Genomic DNA, 26,603 nt, shown 5'->3' on the forward strand with positions numbered 1-26,603 from the left:
AAACTCCCTTGAAGGCTTCCCAAGCTTCCTTTTCTTTCCCCTCCAAAACTTGGTCAAATGCAGGATCCTTTACAAGTTCTCGGATTTGTGGCCCGACAAAAATACCTTCCTTGACTTTGGCATCAATTTAGGAAATTTCTCTCTTACGTACTTAAAGGCCTGTCCTTCTTGGTTCATACCTGTGACAAATTTTTTTTATCAAATCCAGCTTAATATGCAGGGGTGGAAGAAGAACATCTTTTGGGTTCATGAGAGACTCGGCAACGACATTTTTCTCGCTAGGGTTAAGATTTCTTGCAGGCCAGTCTGCTTGAATATAATGTGATTTCCTATCCCTGCTGTCCCCTTTACATAAAAAGCAGCAAATATTTGTGTACCCCAGTTGCATTCCTAAGAGTACAGCAGTGACTTTTAGATCACCACAGATTTTCCACTTGTGTTCATGATATTTGATTGAGTCAAAGAGGGCTGTCATGTTTGCCTAAGTCTCCTTCATGTGAACTCCATGACCAACAGGACTAGAAGGAAGACGGTTTGACTGTTTGTTATTCTTTTCGTTTATTTTATTATACGTTATGTGGTGATTTTAATATATTAAGTATATATAATATAGGTGAATATAGATTTAATATAATTAAAGGGATATTAGGTTTATTAATTATAGCTGTCATAGGTGGTAGTTTTCTTAGTTGAATTATTTTTCCTATTTTATTTATTTTGTGAAGTAATACAGCTTTCAAACTAAGCTTGGAGGAGTCTATGAATAGCCTCCATTCAGTTGGATCATGGTTCAAATTCAAACATTTCGTCAAGCCATTAATGTCGCAGCAAACAAGATTGTTTTTCTTCTCAAAAAAGGGAAGCAGATCCCTGTGAAGTTATCTGTACTGTGAGAACCTGACATCACGTTCGAGAAGATTCCATTGCTGTAGTCTAGACCCTAGAATTTCTGCCTTCTCCTTTGACAGGTCAAGGTCTCTAATGAGATCACTCAATTCCGCTTGACTCAGTCCGTGCGGTTTATCATCTTTTTCCTCAAAATCAGGGTCATGGGATGTGGAAGGCTTGTTGGGTTCTTCTTCTTGTTCCACAATGTCTTCATTTTCTACTTCAAACACACAATTTTCGTGGCATTTTTACAAATTTTACACTTTCAAAACATTTTGAAACCAGAAATTCTGCATTAATTACAGCAGAAACAATATGAAATTCACAGTCATAGCAACAATATCTATGTTTGTAACTTACAAACAGCTGAAGAACATTTGTGTTTTGTTATTTGACAGGTGTGCCAACTCCAAAAACAAAATTTCCCCCAAACTGAAAATGTCTCTAAAAAATGAAATGTCACTTTATCTCCAAAGCAAGAGCTAATATGTCATTTTTATGGCGATTTTTGAATTCAGCAGGTGGAAATACATAAGAATTAGCTATTTTTGAGCCCGAAACATTTTCATTGTTGGGCAGTGTTATTGGTCTAATTAATATTTACGTCACTGACCACGTGACTGTAACTCGTTTAGGACCCTTAAGACGTTCTTTCCATTATAAATTATAATTTATATATCATTGATAGAGATATGATACTTTGTCATACAGTGCAGAAGCTTCGTGTGGAAGAAACAATGTATACAATATTGTTTGGAGGAAAGCTTTCAAACAATATATGTTTTTCTATAAAGAAATTTTCTGTGATAACAGAGGTTTCCTCAACCAACAGATATCTCCTTTCACCAGTTCTCTCGATCTAGCCAGTCTTCATCTGTTTTTTTTTTTTTTTTTTTTTGTATAATCTTCATTTCCTGTGATCATGTGGGTTATGGTTTACCTCTTCTGGTTTCCAAATTTGGGCTTCTCTATTTAACCTATTTTCTCTTCTCATAACATGAATTTGTTCAATCATTTCAACAATTATCATTTGTAACATCCATTTTCTCTCTTATCGTAGTATTTTTTAAATTTTTTTCCTTCTTGCAATTTTTGCCGAAAGCCCTAGATCAGCGGTTCCCAAACTTTTTCAGCCACGGAGCCCTTTTTTGAAGCAAAAGTTTCTCGTGGAGCCCCAAGAAATGTTTACTTTTTAGTTTTATCTGTCTACGTTCTATGAAGCATATTTCACACAATACATAAACGGAAGTATGAATATGAATATACAGGGACATATTTTATTTTTACTGACATTACTGGCTATACCCTTGAATTAAAGGTCTAGAACCGGAAACACCGCTTTCTCCCCTTTCCAAGACTGGAGTTCGATGATACTGGCGTAAAATACAAATCAATTTACTAGGTATAGGAGGGAAGAAAAGTAGTTCATCCATTTATGTAAACTAGGAAATATCGCAATTTTGAGTTTGATAATTTTCATTAGGTTTTTGTTTAATCAAAATGCAGTACAGTACTTAGTATTTTTACTCACGAATTGAGCTATCCATTCGGACGTATTAACAATACAGTGTATATTTTACTGTTACAGCACATTAGTGTACAATATATAGAATGAAGTTAAATTGAAAAATAACCATAATACGGATATTTAAACACATTTTTGAAAATGGTGGCTGTTCATTTTGATACAGGCTTCAGTTCTTTTGTGCATATTATCGCACTATAGACTATTGTACCTAATTTCAATTACAAGTTTCGTCCTTCGTACGAGTAACTCATGTTGAAATAATTCTATACCTACTCTATAAAAGAGTACCTTACGTACTGTCAATTTAATCTTCACTTCTGCCCGATCCGAAAAGATAAAATTACTTAGACATGCTATCTACTCTCTGTTCAAGTGGTTTTGTCGCAGGGTCATAGAAAGCGGGGAAATCACGTGACATTTAATTACTTAACGAGGCCCTTTCATTTAAGTTATTTTAAACAGTTGTATAATATTACGTAGACGTCCAATTTCTAACAGAAATTAATGTTTTCAGAAAAGAACTAAGACAACCCAGCTACTTGACTTTACAGAGGGGCGGACAGAAGCAGGTGGGGGAAACTGGGATGCGACGTAGGCAAATGGACGACAGTACCTGTGTGAAAATATGATTCAATATTGAAAGCTCTTTCGTCACTGGAAAACGCGAACATATTTCTGGAATGTACTATACTCGCTAACTCAGTACTGCATACGCGGTCTTGGTTCTGTGTGAAGAACGGTTGGAAGTTCACTAGTAGAAGGGGTGGAAGTGAAGTACATTAAAAAACTCAGGTACAATAAACACTGAAGTAAAAATAAAATTATGTCCCTGTATATATAGTAAAAATGTACTGGATATAATTTATTTAAATCTACAAAATGATATTAACAAGTAGTTAAGATATTTTAAAAATGTTACAATGTTACATATACACCCAAAGTTAATGTGAAGAATGTGCCTGTTTCTTGCGACAGAGTTTGTCAATGTCCGGTGTCATAGAAGTCAGTTGAAGACGTATATCATCTTCTGTGTCCAAAGAAGTTTGATATTTTGTTTTTGTAGCCGTCTACCTCGAAAAGGTCGTTTCACTGAGGTACATAGTCCCAAAAGGCAGTGAGAAAAATTTAGCTTTTGAACTTAATATCAAAAGATCCTCTCCTAACTTAGCCCAAAATTTGGGAAATGGTTTGCTTTCAAATTATGCCTAACAGTGGCTGTTCGAAACCATGTCTATAAGGACCTCTTGTCTGAAGCAGTGAGGGCTGCTGGTTTTGACATCACTGGAAATGGATCTACAATCTACTCATATTTCTTTAGAATCAATTCCTGAGTGTCCCTTGGAAAGTATGATTTCATATTTTGAAGCAAATTGTCAAGGTGTTCTTTCATTATTGCTATGAATGAGACATTCATTGTTATGTTATTTTCTTCTATAAAGTTTGAAGTCAATGAGAAACGCAAGATCCTTATTGTCGACGCTTTCTATGTAGAACACTATCTTTTATTCAGTGCGACAATCTCGTCATCAGCATCGAATATAGTCTTCTGTTTACCTTGTATGTATGTGCTGAATTCATTTTTTTTAAATGTCTGCCAAGTAACATAATTTGTACAACCATTCCTGATAATTCAAATAATCTGCTAGCAAACTGTTCTGGTAATTCAAAAGTGAAGGAAATTCCGTTCGAAGTTCATGTAATTGGGACAACGCTTTACCGCACGACAACCATCGCACTTCTGTCTGTAATATTACTAACAATGACTTGTATATACTACCCATATCTTTACACAGGATTTTAAGTAGCCTACACTGCGAAGGTCGTGCCTTAACAAAGTTGGACGGCGTTGTCTAGTACCTGCTTTAATAACGCTGGCATTTTTTTCGTTGTGAGGACGTGTTGGTGTAGTACACAGTGTCTACTTGTGCAGTTTTTAAAACTTTCTTGATCCTTGCAATAGCACCAGCAACAGGACCTACCATGGCCTCTGTGCCATCTGTGCACACGTCAATGCAATTGTCCCACGGTATCGAGTTTTCAATGAAGAAGGAAAAAATTCAGTATCGCTTGTAGAGGATGGCAATGGCTGCAGAACAAAATATTTCATGAAAAAAAAAAAAAAAAAAAAAAAAACTGAAAATTCATATCGCACAAACATCATCAACATAGTTAATCGGGCAAAGACCGTGGATTTGTCGAGTTGTAACGAAAATTTCGTTTAACTGATACAAGAAATCATGATATTTTTTACGTCTTTTCATATATTCTGGAATCGATTATGCACAGTATTATTTGATAAGGGCACATTGGAAATCAAGTTTTGCAGTTTCTCGTCCACCATGCACTTCACTACCTTCACTCATAGTGGTTTCATAAGAGTTTCAGCAAGGGTGCGGTTTACCAGCAAGAGCCTGGTCATGACTAACCAAGTACAACGTTTTCAGTGCTTTCTCGTTATTTGTTTTTACACGAGGTGAAATTTTGTCTGAACTGCATGGAGTTCGTCACTTTTTCTTTCGAAGTAGTCTGCAGTTTTATTTGTGAAATTTTGAATTGAGAAATGCCGTCTAAGTTTGGCAGGAAGCATAGAACTATTGGGAAAAACTTTGTTACATATCACACACTGTGGACGTTCATCAGCAAACTCAGTAAATCCCATGTCCAAATATAAATCACAATATTTTCGTTTGTTACTTTCAATACCTCTACACTAGGCATCGTAGACTCTGAGACAGGATCATGTTCAACATATTCCGAACTCAATTCCCAGGAATTCGCACTATCTTCTTTGAAAGTAAGGTTATAGCTGTTGTTATCTCCCTTTGACTGAGCACTGGTTGATGGCTAATGACTCTTAGGTCTTAGGGAGCCTGTCTTAAGCCACAGTTCCGGTTCAACGAAAGTTTAGCTAACACGTCTGCTATCAAATTAACATGCAGATATACAGTAATATATATTTTTGAGGTAACGTAACAATCAATAGATTGTAGATTCCACGTACCAAGAATAACAAATGCTGCCTACCCAGTATATATAAAAAAAAATAAATAAATTTCGAGAATCATTGAGTACTTGGCAAGCAGATCGAGATAGTTCCAGTGATGAGTAGATCTAATATTAATGCTTCCATGTAGCAAGAAGAACGCAAACTACTTTCTCAGAAAGTATTTTTCGCTTGATGGAAGTAGTTTCTCTTTTCCCGCTAGAGACTAGACGGAAGCAGCAATTTTTGTCACCTTCATAATTTCCGCGGACGGAGCCCCTGAGAATCATTCGCGGAGCCTTAAGGGCTCCGTGGAGCACACTTTGGGAACCGCTGCCCTAGATAATCCATCTCTGTAACCATCAAACTGTTTATATGTTTTTGTTAAAGTGTCCAAGCTTCGGCTACATATAATAAAATGCTTTTGACTACTGTGTTATATATTAATATTTAGCTTCTTTTTTTTAAATATTTATACTCCTTAGGATTGGATTAAGTATACTAATTACTTTCTTTGTTTAATAAATGTTATGTTTTATTTAACGACGCTCGCAACTGCAGAGGTTATATCAGTGTCGCTAGATGTACCGGACTTTTTTCCCACAGGAGTTTTTACATGCCAGTAAATCTACTGACATTAGCCTGTCGCATTTAAGCACACTTAAATGCCATCGACCTGGCCAGGATCGAACCCGCAACCTTGGGCATAGGAGGCCAGCACTATACCAACTCGCCAACCAGGTCGACTTTGTTTAATGATGTTCCCTTGTATATCCAAATCAGATGATCAATTTTTTTTAATGCCTGATCCCAGATATTTAAAACTTTACACTGTTCTAATTCTTTTACCATTTATTTCCAGATCATAAGAGGGATTCATGCTTAGATACTCTGTTTTTCCATAATTAACTTTCAGTCGCCATTTTGAATATTTATTCTCTATTATTTATCCAAGTAATTAGTGTCTCCTACATCCGAGGTAACAACTTGAACATCAGCAAATAGTAGATCCTCTTTTAATTTCAATCCCACTGGTTTACAATTTTTGACCATTCATTTAATATTACATCAATATAATACATTGTGGCACCCGTCTGGTGTCAGAAGTGGGATATTGTGGACATAATGGAGAACCTACAGTAGATCCTGCAAGACATCACGGAAATGAAAGCAGACATGAACAAGCACATTAGTGAAGTGAAAGACGACATGAACAAGCACATTAGTGAGGTGAAAAACGACATAAGTGGAGTGAAAAACGACATTAGTGAAGTAAAAGCAGACATGAAAAACGACATCAGTGAAGTAAAAAATGGCGTCACTACACAAATTGGTAGCGTTCTGACGCACATGGATGAAATTGTTACCATCGTGAAAGATGAACTTAGAAGCCGATTTCAACAAACTAAACGAGAATTTCGTAAATGTAAATAAAGCAGTGACCAAACTAAGACAGGACGTAGACCATTTCGACAACAAAATTCGCGCTCTCGAGCGTCGTCAAGAGCATACGAGTTGCTGGACAAGACGAGTGAGGTGCTGGATAAACATGCTGAAGAAAATCGGCACATACTAGCGTTAGTGGATTGCCGGGCTAGAGAACAGAAACAGATAATTGCCGAAGTAGTTCAACAGGCCGTGGAGAAATCGGCAACAGAATTAAGGACCCCATATAGTGGCCCTGTGGAACCATCGCCTTCACCCAGACATTCGAATGTCAAGACACCGAAGTTCGACGGTACAATGTCTTGAGCGATATTCCACCGCCAGTTCGAGGCTATCACAGTACATAATGGGTGGACGCCAGCAGAGAAGACTACCCACACTTCAGGGACAGGCGTCAGAGATACTTCACAGCATTCCAGAAGATAGAACAGCCACAGAAATAATGGAGGCCTTGGAGGGACGTTATGGTGACCAACTTGCGGCAGCATTTAGGACCCAACTGAAAACGAGGGTCCAACAGTCAGGCGAGTCCCTACAGGAATTTGCAATGGCGGTAGAACAGCTGGCTCATAAGGCCCTCAGGGGCCTATCTCCTAGCTTCGTCGCTGGAGAGGCGGCCTACACCTTCGGCAGCGGAGTTCGAGACTCTGAGATCGGACAACAACTACTCCTGGCTGAGCATCGCACCATCAATGAAGCTCTGGCAGTGGCTCTCAGGTTGGAGACGGCCAAGTTGACAGTGAACATCGGATTAGGAGCGTCGTGGCAACCGACATCAAGGAATGCCAACCGAAGTCACCCGAGCGACAGAGATGAGGAGCGCCCACCTACTGGTCCTGTGGCAGACCGGAACACTTGAGGGGCTGCGACCGATCTGGCCACAGGCTGGAGAGAGAGGTGGCCAACGTCGAGGGGAGCCAACAAGTCACCTGAGCGACGGAAACGACGGGTGCCCACTTGCTGGTCCTGCGGCAGACCTGGACACTTGAGGAGGGACTGCGACTGATCTAGCGACAGACGGGAGAGAGAGGTGGCCAACGTTGAGGGACGTCAACTGAAGCCGCCCAAGAGACGGAGACGAGTGCCCACCTGCTGGTCCTGCAGCGAACCTGGACACTTAAGGAGGGATTGCGATCTATCTGGCTAGTGAGGAGAGAGAGAGGGGGCCGATGCTAGGAGGGGCACGTCGGCGCCGTCATCATTGTCCCCTCGGCTAATTCTGAAGCCAGTTAACAGAAGATGTGACGATGGGCTGATTGCTGAAGGATGGATAAGAGCCCATCCATGAAGTATACTGGTGTACACAGAGCGACTCTCACTATCGCCAGGCCAGACGTCGTGTGTGGCCTATCAGGGAGGACGCCGCTGCGCCAATACGAGCTACGTACTGCTTCAGGTGAGAGCTTGCCCATCCAGAGAGAGGTCTTCCTGGATCTGACCTTGGGGAAGAGGAGACTGATGATGTGGGTGTTCGTTGCCAACATCACTGAAGACGTCATTCTGGGTCTCGACGCCATGCAGTTACTCGATGCAATGGTGGATGTCCAGCGCCGTATACTCCATTTTAGTCAGGATGAAGTGTTCCTGATGGATGCCAAAGACCAACCCATGGCCAACGGGCTCTCCTTGGAGGATTAAGTAGAAGACCGAGATGGCGCCCATGCAGTACGAGCAATCGCCACCCAGCTAAGCCCAGGATGGGATGATGCCACCATAAGGAGGGAGCAGTTGGAGGACCCAAACATTGGACCGTCTAGTGGCTTACCAAGGAACTGTCTGGGACGCGTATTTCACATGTGTAATGCGAAATCACAACTATGGGTGGAGTCAAAGTGCATTGTCCAATAGGAGACACGCTGCACATCTAGGCAGTGGCAGCGCTACTCAGCTATGTGAATCTAGTACAGAATATGGCGAGTAAATGTTGTTTACATTCTACTGAAAGTACACATTTTAATGATTCAGCGATTGATAAATTCTTGGCGCAGGAAGAATTAGATTCGTATTTACCATCTGGTATATATAAATACAAAAAATTAGGTCCAGATGTTATTGGTGAAGGTGAATTTAAGTGCTCGTTATGGGTAAATTTGTGTGATGAAAATAGTGTTAACAAATGGTTGGACGAGTTCTCTAATCTAACGAAGACAAACTTAAAAAAAAACTAGAGTTTGTAAAAGCCAAAGTAAATGCCACTGTCATTATCTGGTGATAAAACATATTTTTTGCCAACACAGCTCTCGTCGTAAGATAAGTGTGAATTAAATTGCTGAAAATGATACCAAACCTTTTTTGTCATAATATGTGAGCCATTCTCCATTTAAGCAATTATTTCTATCCAGTCATTTTTTAGAAGAAATTAGACTGCACATTAATTATATTACACTATCAATCAATACAGGAGTATTTCTAATCAAATTGTTCATGTTGTTGGTATATGAACTAGGCCTACATCATTAACTTTCCTGACAACTGTCTTGGTCAATTTATGAAAAATAAAAAATACTGACATAATACAAATATACCATTATTTTCGGTGTTTTACAGCATACGTACACTGTATATTAATCTTATTACACAATGCACTATTTCTAATCAAACTGTTCATGTTGTTGGTATGAACTAGGCCTACATCATTTACTTTCCTGACAAATGTCTTGGTCAGTTTATGAAAAATAAAAAATGCTGACTTAATACAAATTAATACCCATAATTTTCGGTGTTTTACAGCATATGTAGACTGTATATTAATCTTATTACACAATGCACTATTTCTAATCAAACTGTTCATGTTTTGGTATGAACTAGGCCATTATCATTTATTTTCTTGACAACTGTATTGGTCAATTTATGAAAAATAAAAAAATACTGACTTAATACAAATTAATACTGTACTTATAATTCTCGGTGTTTTACAGCATATTTAGACTGTAGGCCTATATTAATCTTATTACACTATGAGTTAATGCAGTATTTCTAATCAAACTGCTCATATTGGTATGAACTAGGCCTATATTATTTATTTTTCTGACAGCTGTCTTGGTTAATTTCTGAAAAAATATTTATTGACCCAATACAAAAGAATGCCCATTATTTTCATATTGTTTGAAATGTAAAGTGTGATTAGTTATTTCATAGTTTATACATGTCAGGACTATCGTTCTTATTTTACTGTTATCAGTACATTATGAGAAGTATCTTATGAATTATGATATAGACAGTTATTTCACTTAATTTCAATTTTGTTGCTGGTATAGATTACAAACTACAGCAACTTTCACACAGGCCTAACTTAATGCAATTAATTTCTGTTCCAAAATGTAGACAATGCATTAAGTAACAACTCATATTACTCGTACAACTCAAATTAAAATGGGCCATTCCATGTCAAATCATCCAGAAATTTACAAAAATGACACCCATCCCCACCGATTTTCTTGAAATCTTGTGAATTGAAGTATTACCTAGATATGTGAACATTCCCAAAATTAAAATGAATTTGGCTGAATAATTCCAGAGCTGGAATTCAAAGAAGTCATGGATGCACATGCTCAGTTTTACAGTATTAAGTGACCTTCTACCAGACATATGGCCGGTTTCACCAAGCTTCTTTAAATCAGCACAAACGACTTGTCAGCAAATGGATCGTTTAATTTTAACGGAATCTTTAAAAGTTGACTGTTTCACCAAGCCTCGTATCTTTAAAATTAACAGGCGTTTACTAACGAGGGGATTTTGTACTTGTATCTTGCATGTTTTGTTTTTCATACTACCATGGCTTCGAAATCGCGAATTTCATTGGTTACATATGATCATGGCTGACTTTGTTTGGCATGAGAAAACAATCATAGGCAAACGGGTAAGAGGCAGTAATTTTAAGAACATCTTCCTAAATACAGTATGTTGTCATACCGCAATTAAAAAAAAAAAAAAAAGACAGCTGCTTCCAAATGTAAATAATAGGAATGTAGAGCAGTTAAATTGTAGCTTCTAAAGGAAATCTGAGAAAATTTAGCGGACTACAAGGTCGACAGTTTAAAAATTGATGCCACAATTAATTCTATACAAAGCATTCTAAGCAGTTATATTAGGCCTAAATTTAGGATGGGAAATCGCCTCTTCCATAAATTGCGTACTACTTTTCCACTGTATTTCATGCAGATTTATTAGTACCCTGTAACAATTTTGCCATGCTTGTGTGGCAGGATTCAGGAGAGGTGTCATTAAATTGGATTTTAAGGGGTATCCATTGTCTCCTAAAAGAAAATCTCTTTACGCCCTTTTCATTTAAAAGGCATCCTCCTTTGGAATGTTGTGCTATCCGTGTAGACCTTAACATTATCTTAAACCGAGAAGAATCTGTTGGAGAGGCGTTAAGTGGGCGATTCCTATCTGTCGTATTCTAACCTATTACAATTTCAATAAACTAGCGCTGAGGTAGTTCTGAGGTAGAAGTGAAAATCGTTGAACTTATAAGGGATTTTTTTGTGGTAATGCAGTTGATCGTATATGCAAGGCATAACAAAAACCTAAACTAATCAAACGTAACCTGTCACAGATTTGTATGTGCAAGGTGTATAAGCAGAGTACGAAGGAAACTACCTCAGCGCTAGTTTAGCCACAATTTTTCTATGCGGAGCGTTACATAGGCCTATAAAATTGTTTGAATATTGAAGGTAAAATAGGATCTTCTATTGCAGAATCTTTTGGCTATATTACTGCCAGGATATACGATTGGATCATGTACACAATCTATGTTGTCTATGACAACATAAAATTTAGCTATAAGCTTATTAGGCCAATAGAAATAATTACTATTGTAATGTTGATAGTACGTCTGATAATTTATTCACATATCTAGACAATACAGCTTTTGATACCCCGTTCATATCATCAATTACTATTTCAAAACTTCCCGCAACGTTATTTTAAAACGAGAAGAATCTGTTGAAGAGGCGTTAAGTGGGTGATTTCTTTCTGTCGTATTCTAACCTATACAGTATACCGGTATTCAGTTTCTTCTAGAATCATTCTTACTACTTATTTCCTTAATGTGTAGCTTTCGTGGAATTCTTTATCACTTAAATCTTCAAAATGATTATTCCGAGTGTTATTACAACATATAAGTTCGTCGTTATGTTGAAGTTCTAAATAAAGAACTTCATCATCGAATAATTACGTCCGCCATGTTGTTGACTTCTTAACGCATCGTTACTGTTTTAACGCGACGAATAGGTCCTAATAAATTAACGATGAATTTAAAGATGCGTTAGCAATAATGATACTTGGTGAAACACAAAAACTGACTAACGTGTCATTAAATTATTTAACGAGACGTTATACTGATAACGAAGGTTGGTGAAACCGGCCGATAAAATGCCATATCTCCCATAGTTTTTGCAATAAAACTTCGATCCTTTTTTGCATACGAAGCAGAAAAGTATGCATTTTTAAATCTATGTGTTATATATTAAATACATTTAATTCCCTGCTCAGGAAATCATTAACTATAATACTTCCAAACAAATTAAATGAATATATATGGATTAACTTGAAACTTTAACAGTATCATTACTAACCTGTGTTTATGTCACATGAAAAAAAATAGGTTGGAGAAATCCTGGAGAGTGTAAATAAATCTCAGTTTTAAAGAAAACATAAATATAGACACTTACCAGTATACCAAGCTTAATGACTATATAAGGTATATTTTATTTGAGACACTGTGGTCAGATGTAAGCAGGAGCCCTTGTAATGCAAAAAGGAAACACTCTACCACAGGAAACAATTGACAAAGTACACAATTTTTATTTAGATGATGAAAACTAAGAATAATGCCTGGGCAAAAAGACAAAATTAGCATCAGCAAAAATATATACGGACGGAAACGTCTGCTTTTAAGCAACTTAGCAGAACTTCACTCTCTTTATAACATTAAATTTCCTCAAAACAAGATAGGCTTTTCTAAATTTGCTACTCTGGCCGAAATAATGTGTACTTGCAGGAACATCAGGGACACATTGTGTGTGTGTGTGTGTGTGTGTGTGCACTATTCATCAAAATGTGAAATTGCTCTTAAATACCATTCCTATTAAAGAAACATCACGATTTAATGAAAGTTATACCTGCAACACAAATAACAGAACCTGTATGCTCCGACTTTGTGACAAATACCCCACAAGTTCTTTGTTTCAAAATCATCTGGAAAGGGAAATTGAAGATTTTGATCCTGATGAGACATTCAATACAGTCAATGGGTGTCAATTGATAGAACAAATCTCATTGTTCAAGAAGAAGTACCCTATAAGAACTTTGTGAATCCCTAATTCAAAAAATTGAGAAGCTTATACCTCTTTCATTTATTTCTCAATCCCAGTCTGATTAATTAAAAATGAGAAAAGAAACCCTTGATGAGGGATCAGTATTAATATTAATGGACTTCAGTGAAAACTACAGTTTTGTTGTTGAGGATGAAGTACAGGGATTCATTGGAACAATGGTAGCTGCACCCTTCACACTGTAGTTGTCTACTGCAAAATTAATCAAGATTTGCAATCAAGAAGTCTGTGCATTATTTCTGACGATCTAGATCATGATGTGGCTCTAGTATATCAAACTCACAAGATTGTACTAGACTTTTTTAAGTCAGAATTTCCTGAAGCTCCTCTAAATCATACTGAATATTTCACAGGCGGATGTGCTGCACAATACAAGAATTGTAAGAATTTTAGAAATATCTGCTACCATGAACAAGATTTCAACATGAAGTGCAATTGGTCTTTCTTCGCAACCAGCCATGATAAATCTCACTGTATAATTTCTCTCTGCTTGCACCAGTGATGCCAGAATGCTATGTGCATCCCAACTGCTATGTTGCATGCATGTGTGATTCCCATTGATATGTGGGTATTGTTAATAGAGTCAACAATGAAGAGAAAGATGCTACAATTAGGTTCATGCATCCTCATGGCCCATCTCCATCCTTCTATTGTCCTAATGAATTTGTGATGTTTCGTTTCCTCACATTTTGTGTGAAGTGGATGTTACTACAGTGACAGGACCAACTTATTCTTTAAGCAAAGAGTTTGTAAATTGGTGGAAGAAAAATGCTGCTTGTATAAGAAAAGAATGAATCATTAAAATATAAGGTTGATGTATTTCGCTGTATAGACAGTTCCTGACAGCACAATTATGGGTATTTGAATATTAAAACAAATTTTAAAAAATTGTTATGGAAAACATTCAACTGTAACTCATAATTTTATTAATTCAACTTACATATGTGGCATAATCACTATTTATATGTTAATTTCTCCTATCTGAAAGAGTGTTTTGTAAGTTGCTTATATGTTTAATTAATTATTACTTGATATTCCAGTCGTCTGAGATAATTTTCTTATGTTTTAGTTCTAAATAAATAAAGGATGTATAGAAATTAAATATTTGCTCTAAAAGTTTATTCCTCTTCTGTATATCAAGATCAGAGGAAATCACAATTCGGAAGGAGAGGGGGGGGGGGGATGAAAGGAAAGGGGTGTCCTATTCATTTCTCCAATTTGGTTTTCTTCCCTGCTGAAATAATACTATTTGTAGATTATGCAATAATTTTTTCATACATATTCAAAGGGAGGCATGTATTCAAAATTGAGATTGAATTTTAGTAAAAAATTGCACAATAAATTTAAAAAACACCTACAATTAATTTTTTTACTTGGTTTGTGCCTTCTTAAACTATTGATATGAAAGAATAATCAGAAAAAAATTATAAGCCTACTATTATTTCTCTAGCAATTATTTTTGTGAATTTGACAATTGGCACCCAAAAAACGCATTCAATCATATTTTCTAAAATTACTTCTAACAGAATAAACAGAAAGTAATAAAAGTTGGCCAGAAATCATGAAATGAACCAACGAATAAGTGCACAAAGTATCAGCTAAAAACTGGATAGGTGGATGTCATGACCTGGATGATTTGACATGGAATGATCCAAATCTGAGTTTAGTAGATCTATTACATGGTAATTATTGTTTTTCCAAATTGAAAATCTAGCAATTTATTTTATTATTTTTTGTGGAATAATTTAGGCCCTACTTGTTTCTTTTACATATGCCGTATCGTTGAAGTTGTTATGGTACCCTTTCAGTAGATATAGGTAAGCCTAGTTGTAGACGACAGAAAGTGCCAGTTGAATTGCTGTCAAACTTAATCATTAAAACAAAAGACAACAGCTTAGTTGCATGTTGCATTTGAACATAAAATATCTGCATTTCATTGTAATGTAAACAACATGTATGGAAAAAATCAATTTTCACTCAAATTTCCCTTCCCCTATTGCTACAAAGCTGAAGAGTGATGATTATATTTATGTAAGACTATGAAATATAAACCTTAAATAATGGTTTTTTTTCTAGGTTGATGGCAGTAAAAAAGATAAGGAATGTGAAGCATCCATATCTATTAGGACAAAAAAACAAAACAAGTTCACAAGACACAGGGATCCACATATTAAAGATGGACTAGCCACAGAAATTCAAATCAACTTCACTCATAGCCATGCACTAAAAAATGCAGAAGCATGGTGTTGGCTTAAACGAACTTCAGAAACAAAGGAGGATTTTCTTCAATACTTTTCAGATGGTAGAAAACATAATATAATTTTATTTATTTATTTTCATATCTGTTACTAAGTTTGTGTTATTCAATTAGCAATTTCATTTTATTATTTAATATTATTTCAGATATGTGTCATGCTGATGCGATGCGCTACCATAAGTCATTAATAATGGCAGATGGTACAGAGACATTAGCTGACAGTAGTAAAAGTCCTCCATCCCACTGGGTGTATGTCCTTCACAACGTTTGGAAAAAGAACCACTTTGGTGAGCTCACTCCAGGACCAGATTTTTTAGGTATTATCTACGATTTTTTTTTTGTATTTTATTTATATGTAGTTAACAAATTTTACACATATACGTGGTGTGTCTAAAAAGTTCAGTGAATGGTGTCATATCTGAATGGCAACTTGGCGCATGTGCTTGCGCATGCGCATGGTTCTTCAGAGACTTGGGGAGAATCAATACACAGCATGCAATGCATGTGACTGGCAGTGTAAATAGACTGCGACCAGTTGAACGTATTCAGTGTGAGAGGAAGTGTCACAGCGCAATGGAGCAATGTGTAAACATCAAGTTCTGCTACAAATTGGGGAAGACTGCAACGGAGACACATGGAATGTTGGTGCAGGTGTACGGGAGGGAAGCCGTGAGCAGAAAATGTGTTTACGAATGGTTTAAACGTTTCCGTGAAGGGAAGGAAACAATTGAGGATGAGCCACGGTCAGGTCGGCCATCGACAAGCAGAACCCCAGAAATGATCGAGAAAGTGCGACAAATGCTGGCACAAGATCGGAGACTGACTCTAAGATTGATTGTGGAGGAATTGGACATTAGCAAGGACACGGTGCACACCATCGTCTGCGATGATTTGGGTAAGCGGAAGATCTGCTCCTGATTTGTGCCGCACAAGCTCACAGACAAGCAGAAAGCAAAATGGATGGAAACTTCTGGTGATTTCATTTCCATGTGTGACCAGGATCCATTGATTCTGAAAACCATCGTCATGGGAGATCATGTGACAGCCGTTCTGCGATCGATTCCACAGGAGGCCTTTGCTGATAGTTTCCAGAAGCTGTATGAACGTTGTCAAAAGTGTGGCGACTATTTTGAAGGGCAATAAAGAAAATTTGTTTGTATCTTTGGTTTGTTTGTTTTCTGATAGCATTCACCGAACTTTTTAGACTAAAAAGTTCGCGACTAAAAAGTTCGGTGAATGCTATCAGAAAACAAACAAAACAAAGATACAAACAAATTTTCTTTATTGCCCTTCAAAATAGTCGCCACCCGCTACAACACACTTTTGACAACGTTCGTACAGCTTCTGGAAACTATCAGCAAAGGCCTCCTGTAGAATCGATCGCAGAATGGCTGTCACACGATCTTTGATGGCATTCACGTCCGCAAAATGTTCACCTTTCATGGCCGCTTTCAAGTGGGGAAACAGGAAGAAGTCCGCAGGAGCCAGATCAGGGGAGTACGGAGGGTGTTCAAGAACAGTTACCATCTTCTGAGCCAGGAATTGGCGTACACGGATTGCACAGCGTGCAGGGGCATTGTCATGGAGCAGCATCCATTTTCCAGTCCTGTGCAACTCTGGCCGAACCCGCCAGATAAGCTGTAGCAATCGGTTCAAAACGGGCTGGTAAAATGCAGCATTAATGGTTTGACCTGCAGGAACAAATTCCTTGTGGATGATGCCGTTGTTGTCGAAGAAGGCGATCAACAGTGTTTTCACCTTGGATTTTTGCAGACGGCTTTTTTTTTTGGCTGCGGGGAAGTCGGTGAACACCATGAAATCGATTGCCGTTTTGATTCTGGATCGAACTGGTGGCACCAGGTCTCATCTCCCATGACGATGGTTTTCAGAATCAATGGATCCTGATCACACATGGAAATGAAATCACCAGACGTTTCCATCCGTTTTGCTTTCAGCTCGTCTGTGAGCTTGTGCGGCACAAATCGGGAGTAGATCTTCTGCTTACCCAAATCATCGCAGACGGTGGTGTGCACCATGTCCTTGCTAATGTCCAATTCCTCCACAATCAATCTTAGATTCAGTCGCCGATCTTGTGCCAGCATTTGTCGCACTTTCTCGATCATTTCTGGGGTTCTGCTTGTCGATGGCCGACCTGACCGTGGCTCATCCTCAATTGTTTCCTTCCCTTCACGGAAACGTTTAAACCATTCGTAAACACATTTTCTGCTCACGGCTTCCCTTCCGTACACCTGCACCAACATTCCATGTGTCTCCGTTGCAGTCTTCCCCAATTTGCAGCAGAACTTGATGTTTACATGTTGCTCCATTGCGCTGTGACACTTCCTCTCACACTGAATACGTTCAACTGGTCGCAGTCTGTTTACACTACCAGTCACATGCATTGCATGCTGTGTATTGATTCTCCCCAAGTCTCTGAAGAACCATGCGCATGCGCAAGCACATGCACCAAGTTGCCTTTCAGATATGACACCATTCACTGAACTTTTTAGACACACCACGTATTTCCAAAACTGTTAAAAGGTACGCTTCTTTTATTACAACTTACTTACAAATGGCTTTTAAGAAACCCGAAGGTTCATTGCCGCCCTCACATAAGCCCGCCAGCGGTCCCTATCCTGTGCAAGATTAATCCAGTCTCTATCATCATACCCCACCTCCCTCAAATCCATTTTAATATTATCCTCCCATCTACGTCTCGGCCTCCCTAAAGGTCTTTTTCCCTCCGGTCTCCCAACTAACACTCTATATGCATTTCTGGATTCGCCCATATGTGCTACATGCCCTGCCCATCTCAAACGTCTGGATTTAATGTTCCTAATTATGTCAGGTGAAGAATACAATGCGTGCAGTTCTGTGTTGTGTAACTTTCTCCATTCTCCTGTAACTTCATCCCGCTTAGCCCCAAATATTTTCCTTAGCACCTTATTCTCAAACACCCTGAACCTATGTTCCTCTCTCAGAGTGAGAGTCCAAGTTTCACAACCATACAGAAGAACCGGTAATATAACTGTTTTATAAATTCTAACTTTCAGATTTTTGGACAGCAGACTGGATGATAAGAGCTTCTCAACCGAATAATAACACGCATTTCCCATATTTATTCTGCGTTTAATTTCCTCCCGAGTGTCATTTATATTTGTTACTGTTGCTCCAAGATATTTGAATTTTTCCACCTCTTCGAAGGATAAATCTCCAATTTTTATATTTCCATTTCGTACAATATTCTGGTCACGAGACATAATCATATACTTTGTCTTTTCGGGATTTACTTCCAAACCGATCGCTCTACTTGCTTCAAGTAAAATTTCCGTGTTTTCCCTAATCGTTTGTGTATTTTCTCCTAACATATTCACGTCATCCGCATAGACAAGAAGCTGATGTAACCCGTTCAATTCCAAACCCTGCCTGTTATCCTGAACTTTCCTAATGGCATATTCTAGAGCGAAGTTAAAAAGTAAAGGTGATAGTGCATCTCCCTGCTTTAGCCCGCAGTGAATTGGAAAAGCATCAGATAGAAACTGACCTATACGGACTCTGCTGTATGTTTCACTGAGACACATTTTAATTAATCGAACTAGTTTCTTGGGAATACCAAATTCAATAAGAATATCATATAATACTTCCCTCTTAACCGAGTCATAAGCCTTTTTGAAATCTATGAATAACTGATGTACTGTACCCTTATACTCCCATTTTTTCTCCATTATCTGTCGAATACAAAAAATCTGATCAATAGTCGATCTATTACGCCGAAAACCGCACTGATGATCCCCAATAATTTCATCTACGTACGGAGTTAATCTTCTCAAAAGAATATTGGACAAAATTTTGTACGACGTCAACAAAAGTGATATTCCTCGAAAGTTACCACAGTTGGTTTTGTCCCCCTTTTTAAAAATAGGTACAATTATGGACTCCTTCCATTGTTCTGGTACAATTTCCTTTTCCCAAATAGCAAGTACAAGTTTATAAATTTCGCTATATAATGCACTCCCACCCTCTTGTATTAATTCTGCTGGAATTTGATCGATACCTGGAGACTTGTACTTTTTCAGATTTTCTATCGCAATTTCGACTTCTGAAGGCGTGGGTTCGGGTATAAATGGCTCAGCAGTTTGTATTTCAATTTCGTCCCGATCATTTCTATTTGGCCTATGTACATTTAGTAGTTGCGCAAAATAGTTTTTCCATCTGTTTAGGATTGATGGAGAGTCTGCAAGCAAGTCACCATTCTCATCCTTGATCACGTTTACCCTTGGCTGATATCCGTTCTTAAATTCCTTTATACCATTATATAAATCTCGAATGTTTTTATTCTTACTATTTGTTTCTACCTCATTCAGTTTTTCCTTCAAGTAACCTCTCTTTTTATTCCTAAGTGTACGACTTGCTTCCCGTCTTTCATTGAAATAATTATCTCTCTTCTCCTCAACTGGATCCTGTAAGAATTTCAATTTTGCCTGTTTCCTTCTTTCTACTACCATGCAACAATCTTCATCAAACCACGGTTTCTTTTTCTTAGTTTCATAATAACCTATGCTCTGCTCAGCTGCAATTTTGATACTATCTCTGATATTTTCCCACACGCTATTAACATCTCATTCTTTCTCAACTTCGTTGGAACTTTCTAAAGTGGCAAACCTATTCGAAATTTCGACCTGATAATTTTGCTTAGCTTCCTCGTCCTTTAATTTCAAAATATTGAATTTAGTAATATTAACTTGTTGCTCTACTCGCTTGGCTACTGACAATCTTTCTCTTAATTCTCCAATCACCAAATAATGGTCAGAATTACAGTCTGCACCCCTGAAAGTTCGAATATCTACTATACTAGTATGTCTCCGTTTATCTATCAAGATGTGATCTATTTGGTTGTGTGTCAATCCATCTGGAGAAGTCCAAGTATATTTATGTATATCCTTATGGGGGAATGTTGTACTTTTGACAATTAAATTTTTCGATGTGGCAAAGTTGACTAATCTAACTCCATTGTCACTACTAATTGCGTGTAGGCTCTCTTTTCCAATAGTTGGTCTAAAAATATCCTCCCGTCCTACTTTAGCATTGAAATCCCCCAATAAAATGTTCATGTGATATCTAGGGAACTGATCAAAATTATGTTCCAATTCCTCATAGAAGCTATTCTTTATATGGTCGTCTTTCTCTTCTGTAGGGGCGTGAGCATTTATAACTATGATGTCGCACCATCTACCCTTAAGTACTAAATATGATAACCTGTCACTGATAAATTCGACCTTTTTTACTGCTGATTTTATTCTTTTATGAACAAAGAATCCTGTTCCGAATTGGTGATTATTGTTTCCTTCCCCATAATACAAGTAATCTCCTATTTGTGATATGCCATTCCTATCTAACCTAACCTCTTGTACTCCTACGAAGTCTATTCTATATCTAGCTAGTTCTTTTGCTACTAATGTTACCCCTCCTGTTCTATAAAGACTAGTTACGTTCCAAGTGCCAAATCTCAAATCCTTATTCCTTTGCTGTGGTCGTGCCAGAGAATCAGTCCTATTCCGAGGCTTATTATAGGGATACGTAACAAGCTGTTTTTTACGGTGATGGGTTGTTAGCCCTTCGCCCAACCCCCAAGCTGGAGGACCACCCCTTATCGGCTGTCCACGACTGCTTATTCAATATATTCGCAGCTACCCTCCATATCTGGAGGCCGTCTCCTCTATCCGCAACCTGAGGACGCGCCATGCCGTGGTGATAGGGACCCACAATACATGGACGCTTCTTTTATAGCTAAGGTAATTTATTTACTTTCAGATTAGCTGAAGAGAAGAAAATTAAACTCCTGAACGAAGGCCACATGATATCAATTGATGTAGATCCATTGTGTTATGCATTGTAACACCAATAATGCAAAGGAATCTAAAATCACTGAACATAAAAGAATCTTTCTTTTTGGATACAAGTGGTTCATGTGATCAGTCAAACAGTGCTTTAACTATTGTGTCTGTGGCCACAAAAGCTGGTGCTGTTCCTGTGGGAGTTTTCATTCATGAAAGTCAATATGAAAATAATTATAAAGTCGGTCTGCAGCACTTGAAAACTTTATGGGATGAAATTACAACTCCATTAATTGAGAACTTTATGACAGATGATAGTTCATCTTTAAAAAACGCTCTCCATTCTGTCTGGCCAGAGGTGACGCAACTGCTCTGTCAATTCCATGTGATGCAAGCTTTGTGGCGGTAGTTGTGGGATAGCAGACACATGATAAAAAAAGATGATAGGAAACCATTAATGTCCCTATTTCGAAAGATAATGTATACCACTGATGAAGCAGAAGCAGAAATTGCTTTTCAGACACTGGTGACTGAAACCAGTAAAAATTACAGTAATTTTGCACAACATGTATCTACTTTTTTTCAAAGGTGCTTTGAGTGGTGTACCTGCTCATCGAATTGGTGTGCATACACGAAATAATGACACCAACAACTATGCAGAAGCTACATTCAGCATTGTTAAAGATATTATGCTAACAATATTGAAAGCATATAATCCTATAGCTCTTCTGGATTATGTTACGGTAGTGTTAGAGAAATATTACAGCTTAAGACTCTTAGATGCTGCATTTGGAAGATTAAAAAAGCCCTATCTGATTTTCCAGAAACATCAAGACAAGGGAAACTCTATTGTTCAGTCTGATCCTGAGACTGTGCAGCAAGTGACACTACATAGTTTTTGTGTAAAATCACTTGAGGATGCAACAAAAACATATTATGTTGAAAGTGACATTGGCACATGTAGTTGTATAGCTGAAAGCAGAGGTGCATTTTGCAAGCACCAAGCAGCAGTGCATATCAAATTTGGTCAGTGTTTCCCAAATTCCCCAGAATTAACTGCGAGTGATAAGTTTTTGCTATACAAGATGGCACTTGGTGCTGCAGGGGAAACAAAGCAGAGCTTCTTCGCTTCAGTGATGGAAGTTGTTGAAGAACCACACACTAGTAGTATCGGTACTGAAAATACTACACCAGATAAAACACAGACCTCCTCTGAAGTTCAGGAAGAAGTTATTTCAATGCAATGTGTCACATCTGTCTATTACACTTCTGAATTCAGTGCTGAGCTTGACCGGATGAAAGAACTACTTAGCAGCAATGCGAGTGATTGAGGGTTGATGAAGGCTAAAAGTAAGTTCTTTCACAGATTTAAGAAAGTTCGAACATAACTTCATGAGCATAGGTATGGCTGTTGATAAGAGGAGAAAAATAAAAGTACAGCCTATCTCAATCTGCAGAAGAAAGGAAGAAGCAACTCGTGGCTGTGGTCATCAAAGATCAGGGCGACCACCTAAGGAGATAAAAATTCGAAGGCAAAAGAGAACCCATTCTCTGGGAATTAATGTAGGTGCCAATCAACCAAATGCAAAAGATCATGGAACAGGGCACTGAGTGTATGGCAATGTTTGTTTATTCCTTTATTGTGTTTTTTGTAAATGTAGTATGATATTTTATTCAATTTGTATTTTATTGTTCCATGTTTGAATTTGTATTTTCCATTTAAATTGCCATGTCTGTTGAAGAAATGCATTTCTCCCCCACTTTATTCTTAATTTTTCTTTAATACGGTATCTAATTCTGAACCTTTATACATTGATATTACTGCTGTTACTGCAGATGATGATGTTAGGCCTAATTCTCAAATATAAGACAAACAATATGATGGAAATAAGTTTGCAATAAATCAACAAGTGTGAGCAGTAGGTCTATTAGATATGTAATAGAAGTATAACATTTTTATTATAACATGTTCTGACAACTTCGCATGCAAAAAAAATCATGGCATTTTATGGCTATTTTAATGTCTTAAGTTTTCATATTTTTTACTGTAGTACAAACTCAAACTGATTATATCACTTATACAACGGAAAGATCGAAAACGTGCAGCTAAACAATTTTTATAAGAAGTTAGTGATAGGACTTGCATTTATAATGTATATACCTATATAAAAAGCATCAAATTTCTCCACCAACGCGGTAAATAATTTGGTGGCTGTTACGGAGCCTTCGGCTGTCAAGCACAGTCCAGCAATCATGGTGACAAAATTTGTTAGGCCTAATCTTGTTTGCGAGGTTTACTTTGTAATTCAAGGTGGTAAAAGGCGATATAATATTTATATATTTAGGCCTATGTTCAGTTTGAGCAGCAGTGAAGGCCAGACGTGTTTTTGTAACGCTCCTAGAGTGTCATAAAAGTGAAAATGGTTAGGAAGCAAACAGGGAACAACAAAAGTGACGCATCGACATCTGAGGAAAAAAAAGTGGCGGACAACCAATTGAAAAATGTTCCTTAAATGCAGGATTTTCCTTGAAGCGAATCCCCTTAAAATTGGAAATTAATTACATTATTCTTATGCGAATGTGGCTGGTACTTAACAGATTATTCCTTAAAAACTGGAACGTTAAAAATGGGGTTTTACTGTATAACACGTAATTCTATTCACACTCAACAAAAGCTTCACAAAATAACACTAATACCAATAATACTAATCCTTGTACACAGGGTATGCTAACATGAATAGAAATCGGGTGTAACTTTGTACACACCTGATACATATATAGTAGTAGTAGTAGTAGTAGTAGTAGTAGTAGTAGTAGTAGTAGTAGTAGTAGTAGTAGTAGTAGTAGTAGTAGTAGTAGTAGTAGTAGTAGTAGTAATAATAATAATAATAATAATAATAATAATAATAATAATAATAATAATACACTATAAAATGAAATGATATAGATTTATTTGCAGCACTTCCATACTCTTTAACAGAAAAGGTATGTCAAGTCTACAATTTGCTGATGGCTCATGATTAGGGGATGGAAGTAATGGAAGTGTATGGTTGTCGAGAATAGCATTCTTGTTGTTACTGTGTGTTGTATACCCCTAATGTAAGAGATAGACCAGGTAGGGAACTCTGGTATTTCCAACTTGCAAAAGGACAGAATATGTAATTTAATGATAGCAATTTTGTAACTCTTACCTTTTCCTGTTTATTTGCACAAATTCTTTGTCTTTCTCCTTCTTCTTCCGAAATATGGTTTTGTAGAAGACAATTATTACTTATTGAATGTCCATTGCAGTTATTATCAGTAATAGTAGATGATACAAAATTGTCATTTTCAGTTGAAATATTCTGACCCTCAATTTTACAAAATCTATCAGTACGTTTAAGCTGACCTCCTTCCTTTTCTTGTTTAGAACACAGTGAATTGTCTCTTTTTTTCTCACTGTCCTCAAGATTGTTTCTTTTTGATACCCATTTTCTTGAAGCAACAATGACTAAACGATGTGAGCTTTCATCCAACCTGTTGGTTTCTTCTTGCTTTGGTCTTTGTATGTCTGATTCATCTTTTATTTCTGTATGGATCACTTCACACATATTCGCTACTGCAAACGAATATTCACTTTTCTTCATTGTAACTTCACCTTCATTTGCCACATCTGACACTAATGAATAATCGCCATTCGCACATTCCTCTTTCTTATCATTTCTCTTCATTTTCCATTCACTATTTATTCGTTTATATTTCTTCTTCTTTTTATGTCCTCTAGTTGCTGTAGCAAAGACAGAGGAATATTCACAATAGTTCTGCTTTTCTTTTTCCTTCTTCTTGTGCTTTTTGGTGACCACATCTGATATTGATGCACAATTGTCATCTACCTTCTTTCTTTTCTTCTCTTTATGATGTTTGGACATGTCACACAAAGAAGGAACATTTTTACTATCACTTTTCAACTTCAACTCCTTTACTTTGTGCCTTGTTAGTCTTTTAATAAGATTTGAAACAGGGTCATCTGTTATTTTCGAGTTCTCCTTTATCAATTTATTAGGTTCAACTGAAGTAGCATCCTGAAACATTTACCAAGAAATATAGTTTGCTTTATGATAAATAGTAATTCTTTTAACAGCCCTTACAAATTAAAAAGTTTAGTATAAAAGAACAATACACACACATTAAAATTAGGAAATGTAAAGTAAAATGGAGAAAAACAGGCATGTGCACCCCTCTCCCTTTTCTACCTATTCCGAAATGAAGATGTAAATTCAGGTTTGAATTCTAGGATTTCTGGTGGACAAAGACTGCAGCTTTTTTCGATGTACTCCTTGATCACAATTTCTCTATAATTTACAATCAGCCTGTAACTGTACTGGGCAATGAATAGATCTGGTAAAAGAAGAATAGAAGATGCAGAAATGCACTTTCTAAGACGAATATCAGGATACAGTTGAAGATATCACAAAATAGTAAGAGAAGGATTGCAAATATTTCATCTAGTTGACAAAATAAACACAAAATTATAACGTTTCAGCATATAGACTGTATGAACTCAGGAAGATTGGCAGATATTAGGATACAGTTTAAGAGATAAGATCTGTAACACTGTAGTAAGAGAGGAATTGAAAATATTCCATTTAGTTGACAAAATAAACACAAAATTACAATAGTCAAAATTACAATAGTGTCAGCATATAAACTAGATGGACTGGCCAAACAAATATTACAATATAAACCTAGATGTACCATTGGTTGTCCTATGGCCAGATGGAAGGGTACACTTTGAGTTGGAACAGGGTTTTTAGCTTAACCTGGTAGAAGAAGTAGTAGTTTACTAGAAAAGTAACCACACAATTCCTACCACCCATGCCAATTTCTGTATCAAGTATAGCACTTGTCATTTCCACAGTGAAAGACGAAATATAATGTAAAAGAAACAAACCCAAATATATTATACAAACATAATGAACAAATAAGCAGCACAGCAAATATAAAATTTTATCATTGAAATTGCTAAAATTAACATCAAATACACTCACTTCTGCAGAGAATCTTCTATCATGGTTACTTTTTTCATTTTCAACAGCATCTCCTGTGTGTCCATATTTTAAATGGTAACTCAGGCCCCAACTCGTATAATATTGCCTAAAAGAGATTAAATAATATATTAAATAAAAGCAAGTACAGAAATATTCACGAGTTTAAAATTTCAGTATATACTCGTAATTGAACACACTGTAGATGAATATACTGCACTTTCAGACAATGCATATTTGTCTAAACAAAATCATATAGCAAATATTCTGTACGTAGAACTTCTAATTAAAATATATGGTTGTAA

The 26,603-nt window shown here is 37.1% G+C and overlaps 1 protein-coding gene across 6 annotated transcripts in view; it reads right to left on the bottom strand.

Annotated features, from left to right (window-relative positions):
* The window catches only part of LOC138715388 (zinc finger protein 594-like), a 107,920-nt gene that overhangs the window by 17,439 nt on the left and 63,878 nt on the right, over positions 1–26,603 (bottom strand). For all 6 annotated transcript variants that reach the window (XM_069848245.1, XM_069848246.1, XM_069848241.1 and 3 more), the window contains 2 exons: positions 26,302–26,407; positions 24,466–25,335 (listed from right to left, as the gene is read on the bottom strand). In XM_069848245.1, the coding sequence (XP_069704346.1) occupies positions 24,466–25,335; positions 26,302–26,407 (976 nt within the window). The remainder of the gene's footprint in view (positions 1–24,465; positions 25,336–26,301; positions 26,408–26,603) is intronic.

Source organism: Periplaneta americana, chromosome 15 (genome assembly GCF_040183065.1).
Source record: "Periplaneta americana isolate PAMFEO1 chromosome 15, P.americana_PAMFEO1_priV1, whole genome shotgun sequence".
Lineage (NCBI taxonomy): Eukaryota > Metazoa > Arthropoda > Insecta > Blattodea > Blattidae > Periplaneta > Periplaneta americana.